The 25,807-nt window shown below is 42.6% G+C and overlaps 3 protein-coding genes across 7 annotated transcripts; 2 read left to right on the plus strand and 1 right to left on the minus strand.

The window, feature by feature from the left end:
• The first annotated feature begins 1,852 nt into the window (after positions 1 to 1,852).
• On the plus strand, positions 1,853 to 6,596 carry SYF2 (SYF2 pre-mRNA splicing factor). Its single transcript, XM_048826002.2, has 7 exons — positions 1,853 to 1,964; positions 2,307 to 2,417; positions 3,417 to 3,542; positions 3,995 to 4,112; positions 4,258 to 4,348; positions 4,711 to 4,809; positions 6,045 to 6,596. Exons 1-7 carry the CDS (start codon positions 1,929 to 1,931, stop codon positions 6,208 to 6,210), a joined length of 747 nt encoding a protein of 248 aa, XP_048681959.1. The 5' UTR covers positions 1,853 to 1,928; the 3' UTR covers positions 6,211 to 6,596.
• Positions 6,597 to 8,656: 2,060 nt separating this feature from the next.
• On the minus strand, positions 8,657 to 16,255 carry RSRP1 (arginine and serine rich protein 1). 5 transcript variants are annotated; one of them, XR_007353390.2, is made up of 6 exons: positions 16,137 to 16,255; positions 14,672 to 14,733; positions 12,426 to 13,049; positions 11,893 to 12,047; positions 10,594 to 11,085; positions 8,657 to 10,002 (listed from the first exon to the last, which is right to left on the minus strand). XR_007353390.2 is itself a non-coding variant. In XM_048826000.2 (6 exons), the coding sequence occupies exons 1-5, from the start codon at positions 15,881 to 15,883 to the stop codon at positions 10,615 to 10,617; spliced, it is 993 nt and encodes a 330-aa protein (XP_048681957.2). In that variant the 5' UTR covers positions 15,884 to 16,122; the 3' UTR covers positions 8,657 to 10,002; positions 10,594 to 10,614. The 5 variants fall into 5 exon arrangements, 1 of the variants encoding a protein (XP_048681957.2); XR_007353388.2 differs by having other exon boundaries at positions 14,616 to 14,733; XR_007353387.2 differs by lacking the exon at positions 16,137 to 16,255 and adding an exon at positions 15,795 to 16,124.
• Positions 16,256 to 16,424: 169 nt separating this feature from the next.
• TMEM50A (transmembrane protein 50A) lies at positions 16,425 to 24,238 on the plus strand. Its single transcript, XM_048826005.2, has 7 exons — positions 16,425 to 16,654; positions 17,960 to 18,071; positions 18,894 to 19,006; positions 19,766 to 19,833; positions 20,864 to 20,956; positions 22,728 to 22,788; positions 23,620 to 24,238. The coding sequence occupies exons 2-7, from the start codon at positions 17,979 to 17,981 to the stop codon at positions 23,663 to 23,665; spliced, it is 474 nt and encodes a 157-aa protein (XP_048681962.1). The 5' UTR covers positions 16,425 to 16,654; positions 17,960 to 17,978; the 3' UTR covers positions 23,666 to 24,238.
• The last annotated feature ends 1,569 nt before the right edge of the window (positions 24,239 to 25,807 follow it).

Consider the following 25,807-nt stretch of genomic DNA (forward strand, 5'->3'; position numbering starts at 1 on the left):
ATTCTCTGTTTTCTATAAACTTGCACAGTTCTCTAAGTTATTGACTACGTATCATAAAGTGTCTTGCATTTATGGGCCAGAGTCTCAGCTGCTATAAATGAATGAAGCTACCTTGATCTCCACCAGTTGAGGATCTGGCCCTATGTTTTTTAAGGATGTTTATATTTTAGAGGAGTTGCAAGCTGAACAAGCCAAAGTAACTATATCAACTGTTTCTTATGTTTACAGACTGGATGGGTCAGGCAGTGTTTGTAATGAGATACAGATGCTTTCATCTGGAGGCTGCTGGTACAAAAGTAGGTACTATGTGGTGGCTATTTTGTGGGTCTAATGAGTTGATGAGCTTCAGCCTAGTCTCAGGCAGACAAGTGTCTATGCCACAAAATCCACCTCTGCTACTGGCATTGATTAGTGCCCTTGTTAGCACTCTTAGGGGAAAGGCCAGTGAGTGAATGTGCTGTGAAGACTGAACGAAGCTCTTACCTTTAGATGTGATACTTCTATAGTTAGGCTAAGGCACAAAGGCAGGACAGGGAAAACTTGCATTACTGCTGTATCTGTTCCCTGGGTAAGCATTCTCCAAGACTTTCAGCCAGCACCATTAGGAGCATTAAAATTCACATGGAAAAAAATGTTTAATAATCGATTTCAGTCTCCAGCAAAATCCTTAAGTTGGAAAACCAACACCACTGGTTTCTCCATAATATTACGCACATCTGTATGTTCATCAACCTGAATAAACATGTCATTTCCATAAACTGGCTCTTGATTCTCCTTCTCTAAATCCATAAGTTTCCAGAGATGTGCAGAGAATTCATCCCATGCAACCAGTTTGCTCAGCTGTCCCCTGGGGGCAAGTCAATAGTTGTAATACGTCAATTAGTCACTAATACCTGGTAGAGTACTGTCAAGGGGAAGCTTGCAGATGGATAGCCTTAAAAGCTACAGGACTTAAAGTCTCTTCAAAATGTCAGGCAGGCAGTTATAAAGATGGATGCTTTCCTGGTCCTATTGGAAATGACATTTTTATGGTTCAAAGTGGAATTCTATTCTATTCTAATAGTACTTTTTCATTAGGTCACTTAGGTTGTTTCAAGTCATTTGTCCTGGATAAAGCTTGCACAGAAGAGAAGGCTGGTCATCTTGTTTGTTTGTAAAGTGTTACCCAACTGTGCTTGTCTTGCATATTCAAAGCAGGCTGTCTGATAGGTATGTGCAGCCCTACATCCCATTTGCCATCTCCTACAGGGACCTGTCCACAAGAAGAAACCCACTGATGAGATGCAAAAGTCACTGCTCCCAAAGAGGGAAGCAGGACCACAGGTGTGACGTGTCTAGGCGCAATCAGCTGCCCATTGCGAGCAAGACTCCATCTCTAATGGGCTGAAGCAGGAATTGCCACGTTCTGACCCTGACTCTCCCATTCACTTGCTGTGCGGCCTTGGACAAGTCTCCCAGGCCCAAACTTCCAAGCGTGGCCTGCGGTTCTGATGGCCGCCGTTGAGGTGCGCCCAGCTTGAAAGGGCAGCGCAGGGCGCCATGGGATTGGATGGCCGTGGGTTTCCCCCGTACCTGTGGGGGGCTCTCCCTGGTTGGTCTGGGAGTTCCAGGGTCACCCCCTCCAACGGGGGACGGCTCTTCCAGCCACTATGAACGCAATGGGAGGGATTCTCCCCGGCCCCCCTGTCCCTAGGCTCTTTCCTGCTCTGCCCCCTCTCCTTCTCTGTGTGTTGTCCCCCCTTCCCACCCCTTCTAGCCCCTGCCCCTGCTTCCTCCTGGCTGCAGAGGGCGCTCTGACCGAGGACAGGGGGCTCTAGAGTCTCACGCAGGCCGGGGCATCAACGTCACTTCCTCCGTGGGCCGGATGCAACGTGAGAAAGCCGGAAGTCAAGCAGGGACTGGCCGCTTGTATTGGCTACGCAGAGCGGATGGCGGCGGAGGGGGCTGCAGCCCCGCGCGGAGGGGTGAGGGGCCGGACAGCGCTTCCTAAGGGCGAGGGATCGAGAAGGCCGCTGGCGGGGGGGCAGAGGGGAGGCGTCGCGCCTGGAGAGGGCGGATATCGCTGGGGATGGAGGCTCTGTGGGTCAGGGGCTGTATCGGGGGAATGAGTGGGATGGTGAGGGGTAGGGTGGGTATGGGATAGAGTATGGGGGTAGGTTGGAGGTCATGGTTGTGTGGGGGGGGTGTGGAGGGAGACGGTGGGACTGTCTCTCTAATACCTTGGTTCAAAACATTGTGCGCTCCAGCCTTGGAGTCAAACCTCCCTTTTTAAAATAAAATCAAATAATTCGCGTTTGACGTTCTAGGCCTCTTCTGCCAGCTCCGACGAAGAATCGGCGCCCACTGCAGCTGAGGAGCTGGCTGCCCAGAAGAGGGAGGAGAGGTTGAGGAAGTTCAGAGAGCTCCATATGAAAAGGGTAATACAGGCTGGGCTGCCAAATGGCCATGACGGTAGACCAGTCGTGCTCATAGCCGGGTTTTGTTTGCAGTTTGGGGTGACTGAGCCACAGGCTTCTTTTTGCAGCAATTATCTGAAGGTACCTTTAAAACCAAAACTGTAACAGGTCCTTAAAGTTCTAAATTAAAACTGGGGGTGGGATCCTAATCATCCCCATGCAAAATTCCACAAACAAAAATAAATTCTAACATTTAATTCCTCTGAATTCTCACCTGGAAAATCATGTACTGGGGGAGACAATAAGGTTTTTCTCAGGGTTAGACAAAAATGCTTTTATCGGAGAACCTAAAACAGTTTTACAAAATGTTCTGAACGTTCCTTTTCTGTGTGCCAAGAAGGTCAATGGGACACTTATCTTGTCACTCTCTGTTACACAAAATTCATGTGGGGGGGGGATGAAAGTAATGTCAAACTCCTCTAAAGTAACTGCATTAATTTAAAAATCTTTAAATACCTTGTTTCAGAGTAGCAGCCGTGTTAGTCTGTATTCGCAAAAAGAAAAGGAGGACTTGTGGCACCTTAGAGACTAACAAATTTATTTGAGCATAAACTTTCGTGAGCTACAGCTCACTTCATCAGATGCTTCCGCTGAAGTGAGCTGTAGCTCACGAAAGTTTATGCTCAAATAAATTTGTTAGTCTCTAAGGTGCCATAAGTACTCCTTTTCTTTTTAAATACCTTGTAACTGATACTTGCAATGCCCCATAACCCAAGCCTGACCCCAGATGTACAGTACCTTCCCTCTTAACTTGTGTAAATTTGATTTTAAACATTAACTTTATTTAAAAAAATTAATCTGTTTTTAATAACTGATGCTTTTGTGGGGGGCAGGGGAATATGAGAACCTGCTGCTGCAAGTGGGTGGACTCAATTATTTAATAGGCTTCTTCTGCTTTCTAACTTTTATGATTGTATATTGCCATTTTCTGTGAGTTCAGTGACAAACTTTTCTTCCTAGAATGAAGCTCGCAAGCTAAATCACCAGGAAGTTGTGGAAGAAGATAAAAGACTTAAGTTGCCGGCAAACTGGGAGGCAAAAAAGGCTCGACTGGAATGGGAACTGAAAGTTGAGGAAAAGAAGAAGGTATAACACGTGTAAACGTTGATTGCAATCATAACCTTCCATTTTAGGACACTATCCTGCAAAGATTTTAACACTATGTGCTGTGAATAGTCGCATTGACTTCAGTACAACTACAAGTAGTGCATTACGTTAAGCATGAGCATAAATCTCTGCAGGATCCGGAGTTTAGTACCTCTGGGTAGGGACTGTCTCTTCTTGGATGTGTGTACTACCACAATAGGACTCTGATCTGAAATCAGGGCTTTTGAGAGCTACTGATATTGATATAGGTGTATATAAAAACTTTTTTAAATCATCAAGCATCAGACTGGGATCTTTGGTGAGATTGTCTAATATCAAATTTACAGTGTAAATAAAATTAGAAAAATATCTGTAATCTACTAAACTTGTTTAATTGTCTGCTGCTTTTTTGTTATGTTTTAAAATCTTAAGAATTGCTTGTATTTATATAGGAATGTGCTGCTAAAGGAGAAGATTATGACCGGGTGAAGTTGTTAGAAATCAGTGCTGAGGATGCAGAAAGATGGGAAAGGAAAAAGAAGAGAAAAAATCCGGATCTAGGATTTTCAGGTAAGCAATTTAATTTTATTTATTTTTTCAGGGCTTGGGTAGCGGGATACAAATTTTTAATCTTTTTCTTTTTCATATATTTTCACTAAAACTTGAGCCACACAGAAAAGGTCTTCTGTTAATTGCAGTCCATTTTATTCTAAAGATTATGCAGCTGCTCAGTTGCGCCAGTATCAGAGGTTAACCAAGCAGATCAAACCTGACATGGAAAAATATGAAAAGCTAAGAGAAGAAAAGTAAGTTTCTCTTTCTGGCAGACCCATGTTCTTTTTTTTTTTTAATGACATTACCTGTAAATATGAATTGTTTTGATGAACTAGTGTCTAAAATGGCTGAAAATTCTTTTCAATTCATGTAATTCAAACATATTTCATCTTATCTGTTCTTTTATGTGCATTGCAATGCAAATGATCTTCTGTCAAGGTCCCATAACAGTCATATCCTGGGTGATGCTGTAGATGTGTAACTTGTAATATGCTAGTTCATGTTCTTTATCATGTCCCAGTTCTATTTTGATAAAACAGTTGTTACGTACAGAAAATCAGTAATTTGACAAATCAAAGTTTGTTTTTCTACTGTTTACCTTTTTCTCATTCAGCGGAGAAGAATTGTATCCAACAGCAAACAGTCTTCTTCATGGAACTCATGTACCATGTAAAGAAGGGGTTGATAGAATGGTTACAGATCTTGAAAAACAGTAAGTAATAAAATGGTCCTAATTATCTCAAACCATTGCATTCATAACACGTGGTGCTTTTACTATTTTGTTTGCTGTCATGTGAGCATAACTTGTGGTGTCTGGTAACTTCTGCATAAAGATGTGTATTTAAGTATACAGTCAGTATAGCCTGCCCTATTTATGAATCTGTACACTAGTCTCTCTCTCCAGGATTTTTATGCTATTCTGTATGTATTAGGCAACTATTGTGCAGCAACACATTCTTCCATGCCTATTTTATTTTACATGTTGATTTTCATTAGGCACATCAGAAAATATTTTGAAGCAAAATCCTGGCACCAGTCTGTAGCGATTTAGAAAATATTGGTGATGTCCAACAATCATGTTAGAAGACTAAAAAGATAGTGGAATGCCTTGGTATATTTATCCTAACGTACATTTGTTCAATCATAATTAGTAGTCTTGCTTTAACTGTTCATGATGAATATAATGGGCATGGTCACTGGACATCAGATTCTAATAAAATGTAATGAAAATGTGTTTTCTCATCATAATGGGACCAAAAAATAGTGCTATTCCCCATCAACTTTTCTTCTCCTGTCATCTCTTAAGCATAGAAAAAAGCAGTATCCCCACTTATTTCCTTTAAAACTATAGCAACTTTAATATTCTCTGACCAAGTACCTAAAATTCATCTGAAGATACCCTCTAAAATAGGAAAAATTCGTGTTTTCACTTAATTATTCATTTTCTTGTGAGATTGACTAAAGTGTAGGCACTCTCCTCTTCATTTCACTTTAAGAACTACAATTTAAGCCTTAATTTTTTTCTGAGTACTTATGCTTTGATTTCACATTTTGTGTGGGTATATAGCCTTCCAAGTGTAAAAATTCAAGGATAGGATATTCATGGCCCAATTCTGTTAGGTGCTTTAATGCCATCAACAATAGGAGTTGAGGGTGTTCAGCATCCTGCAGGATTAGGACCCAAAGGGGAAAAATTACATTTACAGGCGTAAGCAACATCTAACCCCCTTTCTGCTATTAACTGGCAGTTTCCAGTGGGAGCAAAACAGGTAAGTAATACAAATACCAATCATTTTCACAGAGGAAATACATCCAGTGGTGTATGTAATTTCCACTTAGTTTTAATAGCGATGACTTTTACTGTAGATATAGGAGTGTATTCATTCTAAGAACTAAAAGTTGTTTATACATCAGGGGTCTGAAAATGTTAATGTAATTCTCTTATAGAATTGAAAAACGTGAAAAATACAGTCGGCGACGTGCTTATAATGATGATGCGGATATTGATTACATTAATGAGAGAAATGCCAAATTCAATAAGAAGGCGGAAAGGTTCTATGGGAAATATACAGCAGAAATTAAACAGAACTTGGAGAGAGGAACAGCTGTCTAAACTTTCACATCCCAAGAGAGGCACAGTTCTACAAAGAAATTGTTCAGTATAAGCTTGGCATATTTTGCAGAAAGGCCTAAAAACTGTATCAACATGCTAATTGTGCAAATATAAACTTTGCCAGAGACTTTTAATATTAAAATGACAACTTGGGGAAGAGACTTTTTTTTAAAATCCAATAGTGGGTATTGTATAAATGCTTGAATGATAGTAGCTATCATAGCTGTACATAGCTTGCCCTTCCAAAGGTGGCTGGTTTGTGTCAATTTAGCAAACCTCAAAGGGGTTGTTACTCAGATCATACCCTGCAGTTACAGAAATGCAGTTTTTGTTTTGATTGATTTTGTAAGTGGTTGTGACCATTAAAAAAAATGAACTAAACGGAACTCCATGCCTGACATTTTTGGTGTTTCTTCCATGCTAATGTGTGGGATCCTTCAAGGTCAAACTTAGCCCATTGTTTCTCTTTTTTGGGGGGGGAAGGGGAAGGGCAGGAGAGAGTAAAAATCAGATTGAGATATCCTTAGTGTGTAGCAAATATGTAACCTTGGAATTTGCTAGTCTTTTATGCAATTAAAATTGAGATGTTCCCAGTTTTCCTATGTTGCATAAGGGCAAAAATACTGCCTCCCTTAAGCTTATTAGAATCGTATCTTCTCCCCTACCATGCTAGGATTAAAATGAGCAGGTGCTGTGTATATAAATAAGCTCTTCAGCTAGGCCTAAACCTATACCAGCTCTGCAGGCTGCCAAAGCAGCAAGACTTCACATCCTCATGGGGGAGGTGGCTGTTTCTTTTGACTTGTTGGCTCAACAGAAGCAGAACTTGTCTTTTTCCCCTTGGAAAGGGTTAGATGATGGGAGGGGAGGGTGGCTCTGGACATAAGACTGTGTGTGCTCTGCAACAAGATATTGGAAATCTATGCTACTTGACATAGTGGCTGTTTCAGACAGAATTCATTTTTAAGTTTGTATTGTATGAAAGCAATTGTACAGTAATACTTTTGTTTCAACCATGCTGCAGGTTTAACTGTTAGTTCAGGCCTGTCTCAGGTGGTCTAAACTGAGATACTGCTGATTTACACTCACTGTTGTGGAACTGGACTTTGTTTCCACAAGCTGCATCATTGCTCTACTGCTGCTGTATAGTAGCATGTTTATATCAGCCCACCCTGACAGCCCTTTTTTCCACCCTTTGTTTCTTTTCACCATTCTAGAGTGGTTGTCAAAAGCTGCTGACCAGTAAGTTTCCACATGAGAAGGAAGAACCCTTAAAACTTGATGGTCACAGAATGTACACCTAGACACCAGGAGCCTCTGTTTAAGTGTTGCTCTTGAGGTCTCATCGCTTCTTTTGGCAGTAAGAGCAGGCCCTGGGTACATCTACACCATGCTGCAGCATGGCCATGAGCCAAGTTCAGACAGCCAGTTGCTTTTGATTGGACTCTAAAAGGTTTACTTATTGGTGGATTTTTTTGTTTCTCTCGTGTTTGGACCTTGACAAAAAATAAGACTACCCCTGGTCTAAGGGATGTGACTAGCAGTGTTCCCCAAACTGCTGCACTAAATCACCCTGCACAAACAATGGCGGTATGAATTTAAAGGTCCCTTTAAGCTCACATCTTGAGTGCTCACAGGGGGAATTACAGTTCAGCACTTTCGTGAGCACTAGAGTGTGGCTTAACAGCTGTATGAAGAACACTGCTCACCAGTACTATGCTGAAATCCCCCTGTGGACACTAAAGATGTGAACTTTAAAAGTTGCCCCTGTGCAAACAATACAGACATGGTTACAGTGCAGCACTTTAGGGAGCACTACTATTCACACCCCTTTAGCTAGTGCTACAGTGTGGCCTAAACATGCTTTTATTATTATTATTATTAATAAATGAATTACTAGTTTTGCCTTCAGAGCAGTAGGTAAGCTGAACACCAAGTGAACCTGCTTTTTGCCATTCACCTTACTACTTCACTTGTTTTAAAAAGCCAGACTGGAGGCCAAAAGGAATCATCACCTAGTCTAACCTAGAAAATATTACAGCCTGTATTAAGTTGTAATACTTTAAAGCAATGACTGATTTTGCCATTGTTCTACATTATGAATTGCTTTTATTTCTGTGGCTTCCACGGGTGGGAGGTACACTAGAGCTGCTCCTCCTACACCGTATGTAGAAGTTAAGTATTCTTTCTTCTGGCTACTCATTGTAGAATGTGAGTGAAGGCATATTGTTTTGTTCCAAGATACTTCTTCCCCCAACCAAGACAACAGCAGTGGGATATTTCTCCTTGTAGAACACTAGTCTTTCCATAGCCTAAGCATTGGTCAGCCAAGGGAAAAGCAACAGACGACCGCTTGTTTGCACTGCCTAGATAAAGCAACAGCTACTATTAGGGTAGGGAAAGAGTACATGTTAAACTGTAAAAAAAAAAAAATTCTACACCGAAGTTATTCAGTACAAGTTTTATTGTGCAAACCATTTACATGAATTCCAGTTTAGTAAGTCTCCCCCACCAAAACAATCCCAGTTATGAAATACCCATAAGCTCTAAGAAATATATTACTTAATCACACACTTATCTTCAAGCAGTGGAAACTGAGAACTGCTGAGGGGCATAACGTGAAGTTACTGTACACTTTATACATCAATGTTTCAAGTGTCAAGCTGGCATGTGTAGATCACTGGTATAGGACCAGGACTGGAAACAAATTAGGATAACGTAAACTTCTTAACTATCCTCACTGCTTTGAAGTCCAGGGGATCTGAGCAAGTTTTATGATTACCATTTTAGATTTTAGTGGTGGTGATTTAGTTCAAGGCCTGTTTTAAATACATCACCAACAAGAAGAACTGCGCTTAATTTAAGTGTCAGAATTTAAGAAGACCAAATAGAAAGCAACATATATTAGAACTCTGTTTCCTTAAGATTAGCATGCATGACTGAGCCATAATTGAGCAAGGATTCCTGCATGGCAATCATACAGTCCTACTGCAAACATCTGCACAGAGGTTTAAGAAAGCCTATTTCAGAGAATCACTCAGATTAGGATAGGCATTTAACATTTTCAACTTGAAATCAAGTTGCTCCAACATCTGAAGTCTATTGTTAGCATCTGATTGTTTCATATTTGTTCTTTAGTATTTCATCATTCACTTACAGCTAAATGTGCCAATTTACACCTACAGGCTCAGACTAGAAGCCAAGACGACAACTTCACAGTTCAACTGAATTATTACATAGGCCTTAAAGAACTTGCTACCATAGTTCAACTATTTGAAACAAGTACAAAACAGGTTTTAAACAAATCAATGCATTACAAATGTTCAGACCAGTGGCTGCTAAAGTAACACTGAGAAAAAGTTACCCACCTGTAATTTCTACTCCATTATAGTGACACACAAAAGCATTTACAAATATATACCTAAGATTCCCACTTGTAGTTTCTGGGCCATTGTGCTGTATTTTCATATCTGGAAAAGAAATCTAACAGGTCAGAATTAACATCTTTAAATACTTATTTACAAAAATACTCAACCTGATAAGAGGATTTCAGACCTCACTTAAGTAAGTAATGCATAATGCCAATAGTTCACAGCACAGTAAGTGAAAGGTGCTAGCGTGCTCGGAAGGGTGCACTTTTAAGTGAAAAGTTAAAAAATAAGCTGTTTTCCTCCTTCATAGGAGCCAATTGCCCATAAGGATTTCTCTTTGTATCTTCTTTTCCCCAAGGATACTGCTGTCTCTTTAACAGAGACTTGCTGGTTTCTGGAGTATTGGCTTTGCCATTGTGTCCTGGAAAAAGAATTTACTTTTTTTAAAGAATGAAATATGAGAAGTGCCCACAATTTTTACCTACAGCTTTAAAAAAACCAAGACGACACTATCTGTAGTTTATGAAAGCCAGATTTTTTAGAATGAATCCAGGAACACTGGAATCAGTACACACAGGTAAAGAAATTAGAAATAAAAAGCTTCACTGAAAGCTTGCATTTTTAATTTTAAATTGCCATAGCACAACTTTGTATTTATGAAGATGAGAATGATGCTTGCTACATAATCCAGATTTAAAGCCAAACTTGCTTTTCATTAACTTCTGATTACCTGAGTGACCAGCCGTACACATTGGAAGATCCACAACACTACAGCTCCCAAATCTATTGCTTACTTCTAAGTGCTCTTGCCTCCAGAGAGCCTAAACTCAGTGACTATATATCCCTACACTGCACATTTCTCTTGAATTAACTAACTATATTATACATGGAGGGCTATTAAAGAGGGCAGTAAATTGAACCCAATTTAATTCCAAGGTTAGGTAGAATATACTACAAATGTGAAAGAATAAGTTGGAAATCAATATTTCCTATCTTAGAAATGTACACTTACATTAGGGCTGAAAGATAAGCCTCACACTGCAGGAGATCCCTCAGTTCCACTTTTGGTTAAGTCTTCTGTTAGTCTTCTGGATTGCTACAGGAGAAGGCGCACAGTTTAAACAGGTTCTCACATTCTATGTGAATTAAGGAAACTCACTTGAGTATGTGAATATTCTAGTGTAAGTTTTGCCTCAACTATTTAGATCAATAGTGGCTTTAAACTGTAAAGTATAGAATGCACATACAGATCAGTGTTGAAAACTCAAATTGACAATTATATCGACAGAAATACTAAACATTTCCCAATGTACAACCTTATATCCATGCCCATGTTTTAGCTTTAACTAGGGAATTTATTGTAAGCATGGACTTCATAAAGTGAAATGGAACGTTACAGCAAGTTGTATATAAACTCTGCATATCCACCCTGCAGAGCTTTGGAGAAGGACAATAAACTTATCTGCAAATGATGCAGGCCTCTTCTTCTGTAATCTCTCAACATCTGGAATATATTACATACATTATGAAAGGGACACCTGTGCCATTTATTTAGTTGTCCAAGAAACCCTTACTAAGTTTACTTTCTTTAATTTTGAAATACAAGTTTGGTATAAGCTATTGCTATGTAGTTACTATTGTAGGTGTGCATCTGACCAGATGTAACAAATATTAAACAGCTTTCTAGTGCAAAACGAATTTGATAACCTGATTAAGTTCTCTCTTTTCCCTCCCCTAATTCACAGAAGCTAGAGCCCACAAGTTCCTTAATTACCACCAGATTTTCTTCATCAATGTCTGGAGACCATATTCATGATTTCTATAAGACAGAAATACAGCATGTAAAATGCATTTGGGGTCCGGGCATGGAATTTCTGGGAACAATTTGATGCATATGAAAAGACTATATGACAGTTATCAAGCACAGAGTTTAATCTTTACAAAAGCCTATTAAATAGGCTATGGCAAATAAGAGCCTAATTGCTTTCGGGCAAAACACACATCAGCCAACGTAACTGGCACTTCCCTACTAGGCTTGGAAATTCTCTCTCCTTCCTAACATACCACTAGTGGAAAGTCTGTAGGCAAATCAGGAGAGCAACCAACTAAGATTCCAAGGTATTCTTCCAGCTTTAGCAGATCGAGAAAGGTTTTTGGCATTTTGATAAGTTTCATAATAAAATTAGTATACAAAAATTTAAAGATACTTCGCAATGAGAAATTAAGGCTAGCACAGCTTTTCATGCATCAGTAGTGTAGTTCTGAAAAAAGTTTACCTTTAAAAATCAAGATTACTCCCGTTCATAATTACCTCAGTGGACTCAGCAGAATCTTCACTTCTGCATTTTCCACCATTTGTCTCTTTGGATAGGCTGTAGACTCTCAAGCTAGCTGGCAAGACTATGTTATCTGTTCCCAGGGCTTTTGCAGCATTAGCCTTTGCAATTTCTAAGAGTTCCCTCTTCTCTACATAAAAAAGAAGAAACATCTTCTGTATGGGTAATCATGGCGTACTGACTAACCCAAAAATATAAACACTGAGTCCAGTGCAAAGTGAGTATACCTTGGAAAAACTATGTTCCCAAACTAGTTTAAATTTATGGAAATACCACCCCCTTTAAATTGTAGTTTATAAAATTGGCAATTCCAAAACGAACATAAAACAGGGATAAGCAATCCAAATCAGATTTCAGTTGAAGTTTAGGACAGAACTACACCCCCAAGTTTTAAAATTCTCTATAAATCTAGCAATAGGAAAAGTCTACAAATAAGTCAGTCTTGAGTTCTATTCCTTCCCACCCATGTTCCAAAGCAGATATGCTGCTACTCACAGAATGCAAATACCTTTTTCACTTAAGCGCAGAGGTGTTCCGCTTCGAGATCTTGTTCGTGATCTGCTTCTCCAACTTCTGTAAGCCTCAGGATATATGGTTCTCCCAAATCCATAGTATCTTCGTCCTCTTGATCGTGATCTGCTTCTTGAAAAAGCTCTTCTATAATATGGTCTTCCATGAGACCGGGACCTGCTGCGTGATCTATACCTTGGAGGAGAACGGTAGCATCTCCTGTAGGTTCTAGGATGGTACCTTCCTCTGTATTGAAGGCTGCGTGATCTTGACCGACTTCTGGAATACGATCTTGAGTATCTTCTACACCTTCTGGAAACATTTCTACTAGCTCGTGATATTGATCTGCTTCGAGACCTGCTCCAACTCCTTGAGGAAGCTGAAGTGCTTGAACTAGATTGTGAACTACAAGATGATCTGCTAGATGATTTTAAAGATGATCTGCCCTGACTAGTTTTGGACTTTGAGCGAGAATCTCTCTCTTTTGGTGAGCTTAGAGTTAAATCATCCATGTAATTTGTCATATCCTCTGTCTTTTTGTTTGCCTGCCATTTTTCTGTGAGAGTGCCTTTAGAGATTGTATCTGTTTTGACTGATGTTCTAGAACATCCAGTCTCGGATCCTGTTCAGAAAAAAAAACTGATTTAAGATTTATTCTTTGCTAACACAAACCAAGGCCAACTTGAAACTTGTGTCCACTATATTCACAAAACTAAGAATAACTACAAGTGAAAAGTTCAAGAGCTATTTTGCAGTTTTACCTTCTGCCCTAGACAGTTTAATCTACTGCTTCAGCTTTCTCCCTGGCTTTATCACACATACTTCTCATAAATTAATAGTTTCAGAATGCGGCCAAAGTCTCTCTCAAAAGCACACTGCTAATATGCAGATATATTTGCACATGCAGACAATTACATGGCATTAAGGTTAATGAAGTGCAGATTTTCATTGTATGACTTGTGCAGATGTTCCAACAAACTATTTTCAGTTTACAGGGGACCATTTTAAACTAAAGAAAAGCATTTCTGTTGCAAAATAGCCATTTCCTCAAAGAAAGTTGACTACAGTGAATTGTACTGCCATGAATGTAATGCCCGTGAACAGATCAATTTGTATGCAAATACCAGAAATTTTATAGTATTTGTAATTTTAAAATACTAAATATGAATGGCTAAGATGGCTGCCATTATATACCAGCAGCCATTTTAGTTCTACAGGTTTCAGAGTAGCAGCCGTGTTAGCGTGTATCCGCAAAAAGAAAAGGAGTACTTGTGGCACCTTAGAGACTAACACATTTATTTGAGCATAAGCTTTCGTGAGCAACAGCTCACTTCATCGGATGCATTTAGTGAAAAATACAGTGGGGAGATTTATATACACAGAGAACGTGAAACAATGGGTGTTATCATACACACTGTAAGGAGAGGTGATCACTTAAGATGAGTTAATAACAGCGGGGGAGGGAGACGACGAACTTTTTGTAGTGGTAATCAAGGTGGGCTATTTCCAGCAGTTGACAAGAACTTCGGGGGGGGGGGGGGGATAAACATGGGTAAACAGTTTTATTTTGTGTAATGACCCATCCACTCCCAGTCTCTATTCATCTCTAGAGTTATTAAAATGGTACTGCATTCTAGGGAATAAATACTTCTCTATCTCCACCTTTCACATCCCCTCTTGGCTTTGCTGTAACTGTGCCACCGTCTTCTGATTAAAGGAACTCCATTCAAGCCTGGCATTTGCATTTAGTGTTCACTGAATACATAAGTTATCCAACAAATCTTCAGACTTTCTCAGACACACTACTGATAAGCATGAAACCTTTAATGTCAATTACATTTATTTCCTTTACTATTAATATACAGATGAAAAATTAAGTTGGCATATCCCACCTTATCTTTAAATAAATGCCAAGCTCACAAGTCCCAAAACAGCGCACACCTAAAACAGGAAGCCGATTGTGCTGTCTACAGAGAACGGCATATCTCCAAGTACCAACAAATCTTCAGCGTTGCACAAAACACAGGCTCAGTCCACCGGCCAGGAAAGCTGACCTACTCCACTGCCGGACTTGGGTGCATCCATTGGCAGGGAGCAAGGTACCAGCGCTGTCCCAAACTGGGCACAGTCACTGTCGGACGCTGGGGCGCAGAGAACAAAGGCATTAAGGACCCGAAAACAAGCCTACCTAACTGCGAGATGAAAGGAGAGGATTTCCTGAAGACGAGGTCCATAGGCACTTACCGCTGGGGGCCGCGGGACGCCCCTGCTGCTCCTGGCTCCCGTGGGACACCACCTGGGGGCTCCTGCAAGAGACGCGAGCGTCAGCCAACACACGAACAATCGCCACCAAGCCGCCCCCCCCCCCCCCCGGCGCGTGCCGACCCCTCATTCCCCCGTCGCCTCCTCCCCCCTCCCCCCCCGGCGCGTGCCGACCCCTCATTCCCCCGTCGCCTCCTCCCCCCTCCCCCCCCGGCGCGAGCCGACCCCTCATTCCCCCGTCGCCTCCTCCCCCCTCCCCCCCCGGCGCGAGCCGACCCCTCATTCCCCCGTCGCCTCCTCCCCCCTCCCCCCCCGGCGCGAGCCGACCCCTCATTCCCCCGTCGCCTCCCCCCCCCCAGCGCGAGCCGACCCCTCATTCCCCCGTCGCCTCCTCTCCTCCCCCCCCCCCGGCGCGAGCCGACCCCTCATTCCCCCGTCGCCTCCTCCCCCCCCCCCCCGGCGCGAGCCGACCCCTCATTCCCCCGTCGCCTCCTCCCCCCCCCCCGGCGCGAGCCGACCCCTCATTCCCCCGTCGCCTCCTCCCCCCCCCCTCCCGGCGCGAGCCGACCCCTCATTCCCCCGTCGCCTCCCCCCCCCCCAGCGCGAGCCGACCCCTCATTCCCCCGTCGCCTCCTCCCCCCCCCCCCGGCGCGAGCCGACCCCTCATTCCCCCGTCGCCTCCTCCCCCCCCCCCCCGGCGCGAGCCGACCCCTCATTCCCCCGTCGCCTCCTCCCCCCCCCCCCCGGCGCGAGCCGACCCCTCATTCCCCCGTCGCCTCCTCCCCCCCCCCGGCGCGAGCCGACCCCTCGTTCCCCCGTCGCCTCCCCCCCCCCCGGCGCGAGCCGACCCCTCATTCCCCCGTCGCCTCCTCCCCCCCCCCCCGGCGCGAGCCGACCCCTCATTCCCCCGTCGCCTCCTCCCCCCCCCCCCGGCGCGAGCCGACCCCTCATTCCCCCGTCGCCTCCTCCCCCCCCCCCCGGCGCGAGCCGACCCCTCATTCCCCCGTCGCCTCCCCCCCCCCAGCGCGAGCCGATCCCTCCTTCCACCACCACACCCCGGCACGAAAATCCCTTAGAGCTCCCCCCTCCCCCCGCGGCAACGCACCGTCTCCAGTTGGCCGGGTCTCCCGCACACGGACCCTGGGCCTGTGGCGGCGCCTGGGGGGACAGCCCTGTTCCATGGGTCACCGCCATAGCGGGGGGCAGAGAGGTCGCCGGACCGGCACAGCAGCCACCCAGCCGCCTCCCCCACAGCGAGAGCTGGGCACCCGAACGGCTGTTAGCGCCGTGGCTTCCCCTCGCGGGGGGGGGGGGGGGGGGCAGGAGCGCAAGCCCGATCCGCTCGCGGCCGCCTCGCAACTCGGACAGAGCGCGAGCGAGCCGCTCGGGACCAGCCAGCGCGCGCGCGCACACTCACTCCAACCGCAACTACCAGACTAAGCCGCACCGAGAACGTTCGAGAGCCGCCGCCAGCCGGTTATGCAACCTGGAGAGTAGCGTGCACGCGCGGGCGGGACGAGACCTTTCTCCCCCACCCAGGCCAGAAGAACCTGAAGCGCATGCGCCAACTAGAAACGCCCGCGCATTGAAAGGGCGGCCCCCGCGACCCTTCTACCATACCCTGGGGGCGCATGCGCAAGAAACATCTTCCCTGCTCGTTGCTAGTTTTTACAGCGCATGCGCTGGGTGGAGGGCGGTGCAGCATATATAGTTCCCATTCCTCCTCCCGCTGAGTTTGTGATGGTCACACGCCTGAGAAGGGCTGGCGGGTGCGCATGCGCGATGTGGTAGACGGCGATCCGTGACGTCTTTCTAGGCTCTCCTCCATCCGGGTCCCTAGGCCTCAGGTTGTTTGTTCGTTGCGTTGAGGGGGGCGGCGGCGGGTCTCCGCCGAGGGAGGAAAGAGCGCGCGCGCGGCCCGCCGCTAAGCCAACGGCTGCACCTTCCTCCTGCCCGCGCGCTGGGGTAAGTGGGGCCCGCGGGCAGCCCCATAGACACCCTTGACCCCGGGGCTGGGCTGTGGGCCATGGCTGGGCGGGCAGCCAGGGTGCTGATTGGGGGGGTGCCCACAGGCTGCTTCCTCTCCACTGGCTGCCCAGGCAGCCTGGGCTGTTGGCCATTGACCGCTTGGGGGGAGAAGCCACTGGCCATTGTTAGCAGCCATTGGCTGCCCCAGGGGCCACGCTGCTGGCCATTGGCTCCCTGGGGGTTGTGTGTCACTGGCCTTCTCATCCTATTGGCTACCAGAGGGGCGCTGGCCATTGGTCATCCCCGTGCAGCTAATGGTTGGCACACCAAGGTGGGGGGGGCATAATATGTTCCCCAGGCCCTGGCCTAGTGTACTGTCGTCCATTGGCTGCATCAGGAGCTAGGCTGAGGGACCCCAGGTCTGCCTGGGGCAGCTGTCTGACACTGGCATGTTTCTCTACATTAACTTGGGGAGGCGGGGGAGGATTGCCATTGTGGCTCAGAGCTTTGTGGCCATGTGGGCCGAGGCCCTGCCACCTCTCCCTAGCTGTGCAGGGCAAGGAGAGGAGAGCCAGCAGGCCCTACCACAGCTGCAGAAGGATGGTGAGAGCACTGTCTACGCACAGTCCCGCCGCAGTTCCTAAAGCGACGGGCATCCACAGGATGCAGAAAGCTCCATGCTGCAGCCCGTGCTTGGGAGGCATGTGTTTCCTGGGCAGTGAACAAAGGAAGGTGAAGCCCACTCATCGCTCGGAAAAACATCACTTGTCGCTGATAATCTAAAGTAATTGCTGATGATCTTCCCATCCAGCATCTAAGAATGTGTGGCAAGCCATGCCTCACTATCTGGGTGTGTCAGATCCCCTGTCTTCTATCAGTGCATGTTTGTATTAATAGATGATCTTCTGTCAATGGATAAGGACCAGGGATCCATGCTGTCAGCTGTCTCTGATACTGTTGATTGTTAGGTTTTGTTAACCTGACTGCAAACCCTTGAGGGAGTAGACTGGTCTGCCTGATAGTGGTTTCATTCTTATCCCTCAGAAAGACCCTAGAGAGCAATTTTGGGCAATTGCTCTTTTGCCCTGAAGAGTTGCGTTTTGTCTCTTGCCTTGTTCAGCTGTGCATAGGTCCATTGCCGTAGTTAGTGAGAAGACAGTTTTTGACATGCTGATGATTTCTAGCTTTTTTAACAATCTTCATAATCTTTATAGCAACTCCATGTCACCTTGCACTTGTTTCATAGAAGTATGAGAAGATGCTCTTTGTGGGGGGAAAAATAAAAATTGCTTCATCTTCTAGTTTTTCAGAGAGCTGAAAAATGTCTGGATTTCTTGAGACCATGAGATGCTCAGAGTGTGTTGACTGGGGAGAAAAGCGCAATACAATTGCATCAGTTGCTGCTGGTGTGCTGGTGTGTATAACTAACCATTTTTATATTTTATATGTGCTGTTGGCCTGTATGCAACAAGTCAGTACTGCACTGAAAATCACTGCTTAGGACACAAAAGGAACAACCTGTTAGGGCACATTGTGAATTTATTACACACTGGCAGCTCATATTGGATATTGTGTGGTTGTCTTCAAAGTAAGTTATCCTGAAGAGGATTCGTTTACTTAAGAAAATGGTCTGCAGGACCAAATAATGTTACAGTCCTGTGAGGATCAATGCTAAAATTCAGTTTGGTCTAATCTACATATGTAAGACCATTTTATATCACCATCAGACAGTATAAAACACAATTTTTCGGTAGTTCTCGGTACTGTAGAAAGCCCTACTGTAGAAAGCTGATCAGTTAGCACATTTATACCATATCACAATTTGCCTGGTCTTCAGTCACTACCGTGTCACACTTCATCCTTTATTCTACCCCATGCAAGGAACTTCTGGTGCACCACAAAGCTAGTTTACAGCAGGGCTTTATTTAAGTGAATTACAATGACGTTCTTTAAAAGTATAGACTAGCTGATATATCAGACTACTCCACGTTTTTAAGAGGTTGTTGTAAAATGATCTTTCTATTGAAATTGTAAGCATGTGCTACTACAGTTTTTTTCAGTTTCTTCTAATTTAGTGCTGCATGTATAATAAGACGATCCCCACTGACTTCAATGAAAACTAAATTGGCCCCATATCGTTTTCATATAGGGTACTAATGTTAATTTTTGCTAGACAACATTGTAATGATGTTGCACTTAATCATGTCTGTATTTTAAGTTGTTGTATTTTAAATAGTTTTTTACAGGCTGGTGGATTATCATAGATGCAGCTGTTAAATATCCTCAGATGGAAGACTTCAATCATTCATACCATGCTTGTGGAGTTATAGCCACTATTGCATTCCTAATGTAGGTGTGATTTCTTTACCAGTACAACCAACATACTTTATAGAACTTAGAATCCTAGAATATCAGGGTTGGAAGGGACCTCAGGAGGTCATCTAGTCCAACCCCCTGCTCAAAGCAGGACCAATCCCCAGTTTTTTCCCCAGATCCCTAAATAGCCCCCTCAGGGATTGAACTCACAACCCTGGGTTTAGCAGGCCAATGCTCAAACCACTGAGCTATCCCTCCCGCCCCAAAAGGAAAGTTAATTTTTTTTTTTTAAGTGCAGACTTTTATTCTAAACTGCCACAGTCCTATTTTATAGTCATAGGCCTATGTTCAGCAGTTAAATGAACATTATTTCTGCTGTGTTGAAGGGTAAGAGGTTGTTACGGACTACAGTGGGGTATTTTATAGCCATTGCAAGAGAGTTAGGTCACAAATCAGCATTGAGAACTACACAGATACAAATTTACACATAGGAAGACCCCTATATTCACATGGGACCCTGTTGACCTCTTTTTAAATTGTATGGCTGTTTTTAATTGTGTAGATTTAATTATTCGTCATATTTTGAAAAATGCTTTAATTTTTTTTTTTTTCAAATTTGAGCTGCTAAATTAACTATCCCTCCTTTTCAGAGCAACAGTTGGAGAAAATATTTATAGAGTAATAAGATGTCACCATTTTTGTACATGAAAATAGAAGAAATTACTCGGAAGTGTGAATTTCCTGTATAGTTTCACCTGTATTTGTCAATTGGATTCTGTTTTATTCATGCAGGATCAATGCAGTGTCCAATGGACAAGTCCGTGGTGACAGTTACAGTGAAGGCTGTCTTGGGCAAACAGGTAAAAATGTTATAAATGGTATTATAAATAGAGCTATAGCTGTATAGTCTGTCCTACAGTACAATGCATTGATGTAGTTTAATTTATAATGTGAATATAAAAGTGTGACATTTGTACGTTTCTTGTTTTGCTACTGCTAAGCATTTTTACCAGGTGTAAACTTCAGTGAACTTATTTTTTCAGATGTGTGAGAACAACTAGCCTTTTTACACGATCCTGTTAAATCAGACCTCTTGGTTTCCACAACTGATTTTGCCTTGTCACTCACATAATTGTATCTTTACCACACAATTTGCAAGAATGGTAATAGTGTTTGGTTTCATTCTTCTGCCAGCTGATACAATCCAATAATCATTTATAACCAAACAGTAATTATTTTGGCTCTTGTGTACAAGTTAATAATTGGCTGTTCTCTTTTCCAAATGGTCACTGTCTAACTCTGACTCCTGCCACCTAGGACTTTAGTGCAAGTTTACGTGGCATCCAAATTGAAATACTCTCGATGCCATAAATAGCTCTTCTAACATTCTGTATATACATTGTGAGTGAATTTCACCCATTGTAGAGGATAAGCACAAGGCCCTGACACCACTGACCAAATATTTCCTGTGGAAGGGAGCGCAGCACAGCACTCATATGGCCTCAGTGTGATTCCACTGCTAGTCTGCAGGGAGAGTATCATTACATCGCCAATCCTGAGTAACTAGGACCTCACTTCCACCAGTGTACAACCTGACCGAACAGGCTTTGTGACAGAATCTTGCTATTAGAGTTTAGTTTAGAGATGAGATCTTTATGGGTAATGTTAATAGCTCTTTGAAATGTCATTGGTAATAATTTATGCTATCTCATGCATGAGAGCAGATAAAATTGTTGTCTGCAATCTCTCCTTTAATATGGATTTAAGATGTATATTGTACACAATACTAGTCCCAGTCTTGAAAGATGTGGTATATTGTATAAAGTGTTTTGAAACAAGAGCAGATTGAAAGTGACATAATATATATATATATATATGTGTATTTTTAAGGTGCCCGCATCTGGCTGTTCATTGGTTTTATGATGGCTTTTGGATCTCTGATTGCTTCCATGTGGATCCTCTTTGGAGGCTATGTTGTTAAAGGTAAGATACAATACAGATCTTATCATCATCCTGTTTTGATGGTTTACTGTAATAATGTTTTAAATGGATATTGAATGAATGAGTGAGTGACTTCTTTCTGGATCAGCTCCAAGAAGGTCTATTTTTAAAATATTTTTGGTGCCCTAATCAGACTAATTGGAACAGGCCCCATCCCATACTATCTGTACTTTATCCTCTTTCTGGCTTCTCTTTTCCTGTTCTCCTCCTTATCATCCATTTTTCTTTCAGTATTTATCCTGTTCTGTTTTTTCTCTTTTCTAAATTCCTTTTTCCTCCAGCAACTCTATTTCTCTTCCTTTTTCGCTCAACTTTTTCCCAGTGGTAATATTTTAGGAGATAACCTTTTCAGAGTCAGTTCCAATTTTTTTTTTAAAGTGTATGTTACTGTTAATCTGTCTTCTGTGTTATTAAGCCTTCAGTTGGCATCATTAAGGACTGAGGGTATGTCTACAAAGGAAGTTATACTGTTGTATCATGCTGGTATAACTCCCTGTTATAACTCTACATGAGAAGTTATAACTTCTCATGTAGAGAAGCCTGGAGAAACCTGAGAGAACTGGAAAATACTATTTGGGTCTTATATGGAAAAAGATCATTATATAAAATATAAACAAAACCATGAGCCAGTTCCAGGCAGGAATAGCAGAGGTGAGGGTAATTCCAAACTTCAGCATCACAGCAGTTATAGAGTAACAACAGGTGAGTGATATTCTGTTAAAAGTGAACCTTTACATTCCCTTCTCTGGTATTAGTCACCCATCTGCTCCATGAATCATTTAGGCTGGGATTTCTGAAGGAGCCCAGGGGAGTTAGCTAATCAACCTCCTTAAGCATGTTTGAAAACTCAGCCTTAAGCTATAAGACTATACCTAACTCTTTTGGTTCTGTTGTGTATTTCTGTATATTGTACTGACTTATTCCTCTAAGGTACTTGAGGCAGGGACAGTGTTATTTGTTCAGCACAGTGCCATTTTTGTATGCCACTGTATACATTTAAGGTGTTATATAGTCAGTTGATGATAGTCCCATGGGGTCATTCCATTTGTGATACATGTTTTGGTCTAGAAAGTGAGGTACATCTGAGCTGGTAAACTAAACATTTTTTCTGAACAGAAGGCTATTGTATATCTTGTGTGAAGTTTCCAGTGGGTTGGACCTTATGCTTTCTCTTCTGTTGCATGCAACTGACAGATGGTGGGTGGAGGTTCATCATGTTAGCAAAGATAGAAAGGGATATACTGAGACAAACTTCCATCTAATGTCATGAGATAATAGCAAACCTGCCTAAATGAAACTGCAATGACAACAATGCCCTAAAGACCACACTGTGCACAGTTGGCTTGGATATGGAATCCTGTTCATCTTACTGCTATTAAAGTTATGCAATATTTTCTACACCGTTTTTTTCAACTATTTTGCCAGGTATTTGCAATGTTAACTGCAGCATTATAATTTTGCAGTCCTTATTAATTTTCCCCCAAGTAGATTTCTTTTCCTGTTAGTTTGCATCATCTAGTGTGTATTAGTGTTCAGTTCTGATTAGTGCTTTCCTATCAAACTCCACTAGTTCTTTAAAGTTATTTGACAAAACCTAATCCAAGTCTCTCCAAACATGCTTTTCCTGCACTGAACTGATACTCTTTGTGAACATGATACTGGAGTTGAGTGTTTCTGAAATATCAGAGAGAAACAGGATTTTGTTGAGAAAATAGAGTTCTAAAATGTAATGGAAATTCTTTTCCTTTGTCAGAAAAACCACTAGTGTACCCAGGAATAGCTGTTTTTTTCCAGAATGCATTTATCTTTTTTGGGTAAGCCTGTTTTCCTTTGTTTATCCTTCTAAACGAGTGGTTTTCAAACTGTGGTACATGAGAACAATCCTGTAATGGTGGACAACACATTCTATTTAGCAACCTAATCGATTTATAATCTTTCAATTAAAACTGCAGCTACATTGGTATACATTTCCATTCTGTTGTGTGAATCCGAGGTTTTCAAACTGGGGCGCACAGGAACGTTTGGGGGGTGAGCGCTGATGCCATCCCCATGCAGTGGGAGTGGAGGTGGTACTCCCTTTCTGAGCCTGCTGCCACTCTCCCCCCTGAAAGTTCCTCTGCACCCCGCAGTTTGAAAATCTAGAAGCTGTTGCTAAATGGAGGGCAGAAATCGGGGGCGGGGAGGAGAGAGTGACATGACCCCATATGCACCCCATCCCTCACGTGCCGCCTATCTCACATGGAGGTATTCAGTAAACTACATTATTTGGAAAGGGGCATGCAGCCTAAAAAGTTTGAAAACCACTGCTCTAAACTAAATTTAGTTAGTTTTAATGGCTGACATTGAACATTAGATATAAAATTAATCTATTCATGATTCCTTGTTACTGTTATTTCTAAGACAACCTCCATCCTCAAATCTTTTAATGATACACATTTGGACAAACCTCCAGTGAAGTCAGGGATCTGCCCATATGGATCTGCTTGGAGGATCAGAATCAAAATTTACTGACTATAAAAGTCTTTTATCTGAAATTTTATCTCCCAAAACCGGGAAATCTGAGCCTGCTTCCTTTGAAGTTGATGGCCCTTGTATTCTTTGCAATAAGCTTATGTGTGTGTTCGTTTTGTTTTATTTTTAAACAGAGGGCTGGTCTTTAAATTTGGCCGAACTGAAGACTTGTGGCAGTGAATGTGTCTGCAGAAGTGAGTCAAGCTCTATGATTTTTTTACTGCACACACCTGTGTTTTGGGGGTTTTTTGTAATAATTTTGTAAATTCTAGCTCTTGAATTTATTTCTGAGGATAAAAACTAAAATCATGAGGCAATAAAATTTCCATTTTCTTTTCTGTTTAAAATAACTTTTTTTTGGTCTTCTTAGATGTGGATTTTGTGTTCTGTTGTATTTGACTGAAATGTAAAACTCATAGGGAAAGCGTAACAATGGAAGACACTCTTGTGGTATGTTTGTTATAAATAAATAATATAGAGGAATAATGGGTGTATTTAACCAAGTGTTCTGCACTGTATCTGAGGTCTAAAACTGCAATTAAAAGTACTCTTAAACAATTTTAATACTTATTTATTACAATATGGTATACCTGTATCTGATACTGAACAATATAAACATATCCTGGATTTCAGAACCTGTGGCACTTTTTCACAATGTATATTACACTGCCTCGTTGTTTTTATATGAAAATACTGGACTAGTCGTACTGAGACTGTTCAAAAATTTACAATAAAAATAGTTATTGCTGTTAAGAGTTCATAGAGATGCACATTATTCTAGCAGCAGTACCTTCTGTGCTGTTATAGTTAATATTGATACTTGCTTTTTAAGTCCTCGTGTTAAACAGGAGCTGGACTAATAAGTGCAGGGGCTGGGTGGGGGTCAAGGTCATTTCTGAAAAATCAGAATGTCTTTGGGATAGGGAAAGAAGAGAGTGAGTGACTCCATATCCAGGTGGTTAGGACAGGCACCTCGGACTGGAGAGACCTAAGTTTAAGTCCCTGTTCCTATGACTATTTATTTATAAAAAGTGTAACAGTTCCAACAGGAGAGACTTGCCCTAGGATATCGCTATCCAGGGGCTTGGCCAGGGCATTCTCCTTATAGGTGGGAGAGACTAGTTCAAATCCCTGCTCCACCTAAGGGGGAAATGAACCTGCATCTCCGACATTACAGGTTAGTATCCTAATACTTGGGCAAGTTATAAGGAAGGCAGCTATCACCTCCTCAAATTTTCTTTTGGCCAAAACTATTTATTTGGCAAACTTGTGCCAAATTCACAAATAGTTTGAGGGCTACAAACTGCATTTTTTGGCAAATAAACTATTTGTCTGAAATTTTACCTAGCGCTATTAAATGATGCATAACTAGTCCATAAGATGCAATTTACAATGCAAGGAAGTAGAGTAAAATGCCTAATAGTACTCTCAAACACAATAGCTCTTCAAACAGCCCAAGCACATCCTTCAGGGGGAGGTTTGTCAAGCAGCAGGGAACCCATTATCTGACCCAATTCTTGCTTTATGGTCCCCTTAGGTTGTGGAGGTGTTTCTGAATCCTTCTGGTGCCCTCATATGTTTAAGGCTCCACCATCCCTGTCTATCCTCAGCTACTTTTGGGGTTTTTTTTTCTGTTAAGTAGCATAAATTCTCCCTTTAAATATTGTTTGATCAAAGGATTCTAGTGGCTGGTCCTATGACATGTTCCTCCAGCTGCCCAGGGGCAAGCCTGCAGTGGCAAATGCTGTGGCTTGATTTTTACCACCTCTACCAGATACTTCCATCTTTCTTTCTATATAATTCTGGGATAACAGGTTGTTGAACGTTGTGATGAATCTCAGCATTTGTTATAAATTCATTCTATTTAATACCTAGTATTTCCTGAGTCAAAGGTATTTAGACATCTGCCTATAGCTCTGGTGGTTTTCTAGCTTTCGCATATATATGTGAAGTTGAAAATAACATTTCAGTTGAATATTCACATTGTTGGATCTTTAATCATAGTTTTTGATGACCAAATCTTGTTTAAATTGGTAAACGTACATGCTGCCTTGCCAGTTTGAGTCTTCGTTCCTTCTGGATATATGCATGATATTGCCAAGGTATGTGAACTGACTCACCTCTTGTATTCCTTTGCCTTCTAATGTAATGCCTGAGTTTGGAGTTTTTTTACAGCTCAACTGACATGCAATATCAGCAAAATCGATTTCTTCTAGTGTACTGCTATAGACAGGCATCATGTGGTATACTTTTTCCTCATAATTACAATGCCAAACAGAGGGGAGAGACTGCATTCTTGTTTAACATGAGTGTTTGTTAAAC

Source organism: Caretta caretta, chromosome 19 (assembly GCF_965140235.1).
Source record: "Caretta caretta isolate rCarCar2 chromosome 19, rCarCar1.hap1, whole genome shotgun sequence".
In the NCBI taxonomy this organism is placed as follows: domain Eukaryota; kingdom Metazoa; phylum Chordata; order Testudines; family Cheloniidae; genus Caretta; species Caretta caretta.

Excerpts from the sequence above, each read along its gene's own strand:
- SYF2 (XM_048826002.2), top strand. The coding sequence starts at position 1,929 with ATGGCGGCGGAGGGGGCTGCAGCCCCGCGCGGAGGG. Across the intron at positions 1,965-2,306 it reads CTGCAGCCCCGCGCGGAGGG|GCCTCTTCTGCCAGCTCCGA; the intron begins GTGAGGGGCCGG and ends TTGACGTTCTAG. Across the intron at positions 4,349-4,710 it reads GAAAAGCTAAGAGAAGAAAA|CGGAGAAGAATTGTATCCAA; the intron begins GTAAGTTTCTCT and ends TTTCTCATTCAG.
- RSRP1 (XM_048826000.2), bottom strand. The coding sequence starts at position 15,883 with ATGGCGGTGACCCATGGAACAGGGCTGTCCCCCCAGGCGCCGCCACAG. Across the intron at positions 13,050-14,671 it reads GCGTCCCGCGGCCCCCAGCG|GATCCGAGACTGGATGTTCT; the intron begins GTAAGTGCCTAT and ends TTTTCTGAACAG. Across the intron at positions 10,678-11,892 it reads ATTCTGCTGAGTCCACTGAG|CAATCCAGAAGACTAACAGA; the intron begins GTAATTATGAAC and ends CTTCTCCTGTAG.
- TMEM50A (XM_048826005.2), top strand. The coding sequence starts at position 17,979 with ATGTCTGGATTTCTTGAGACCATGAGATGCTCAGAGTGTGTTGACTGG. Across the intron at positions 20,957-22,727 it reads TGGAGGCTATGTTGTTAAAG|AAAAACCACTAGTGTACCCA; the intron begins GTAAGATACAAT and ends TTCCTTTGTCAG. Across the intron at positions 22,789-23,619 it reads AATGCATTTATCTTTTTTGG|AGGGCTGGTCTTTAAATTTG; the intron begins GTAAGCCTGTTT and ends ATTTTTAAACAG.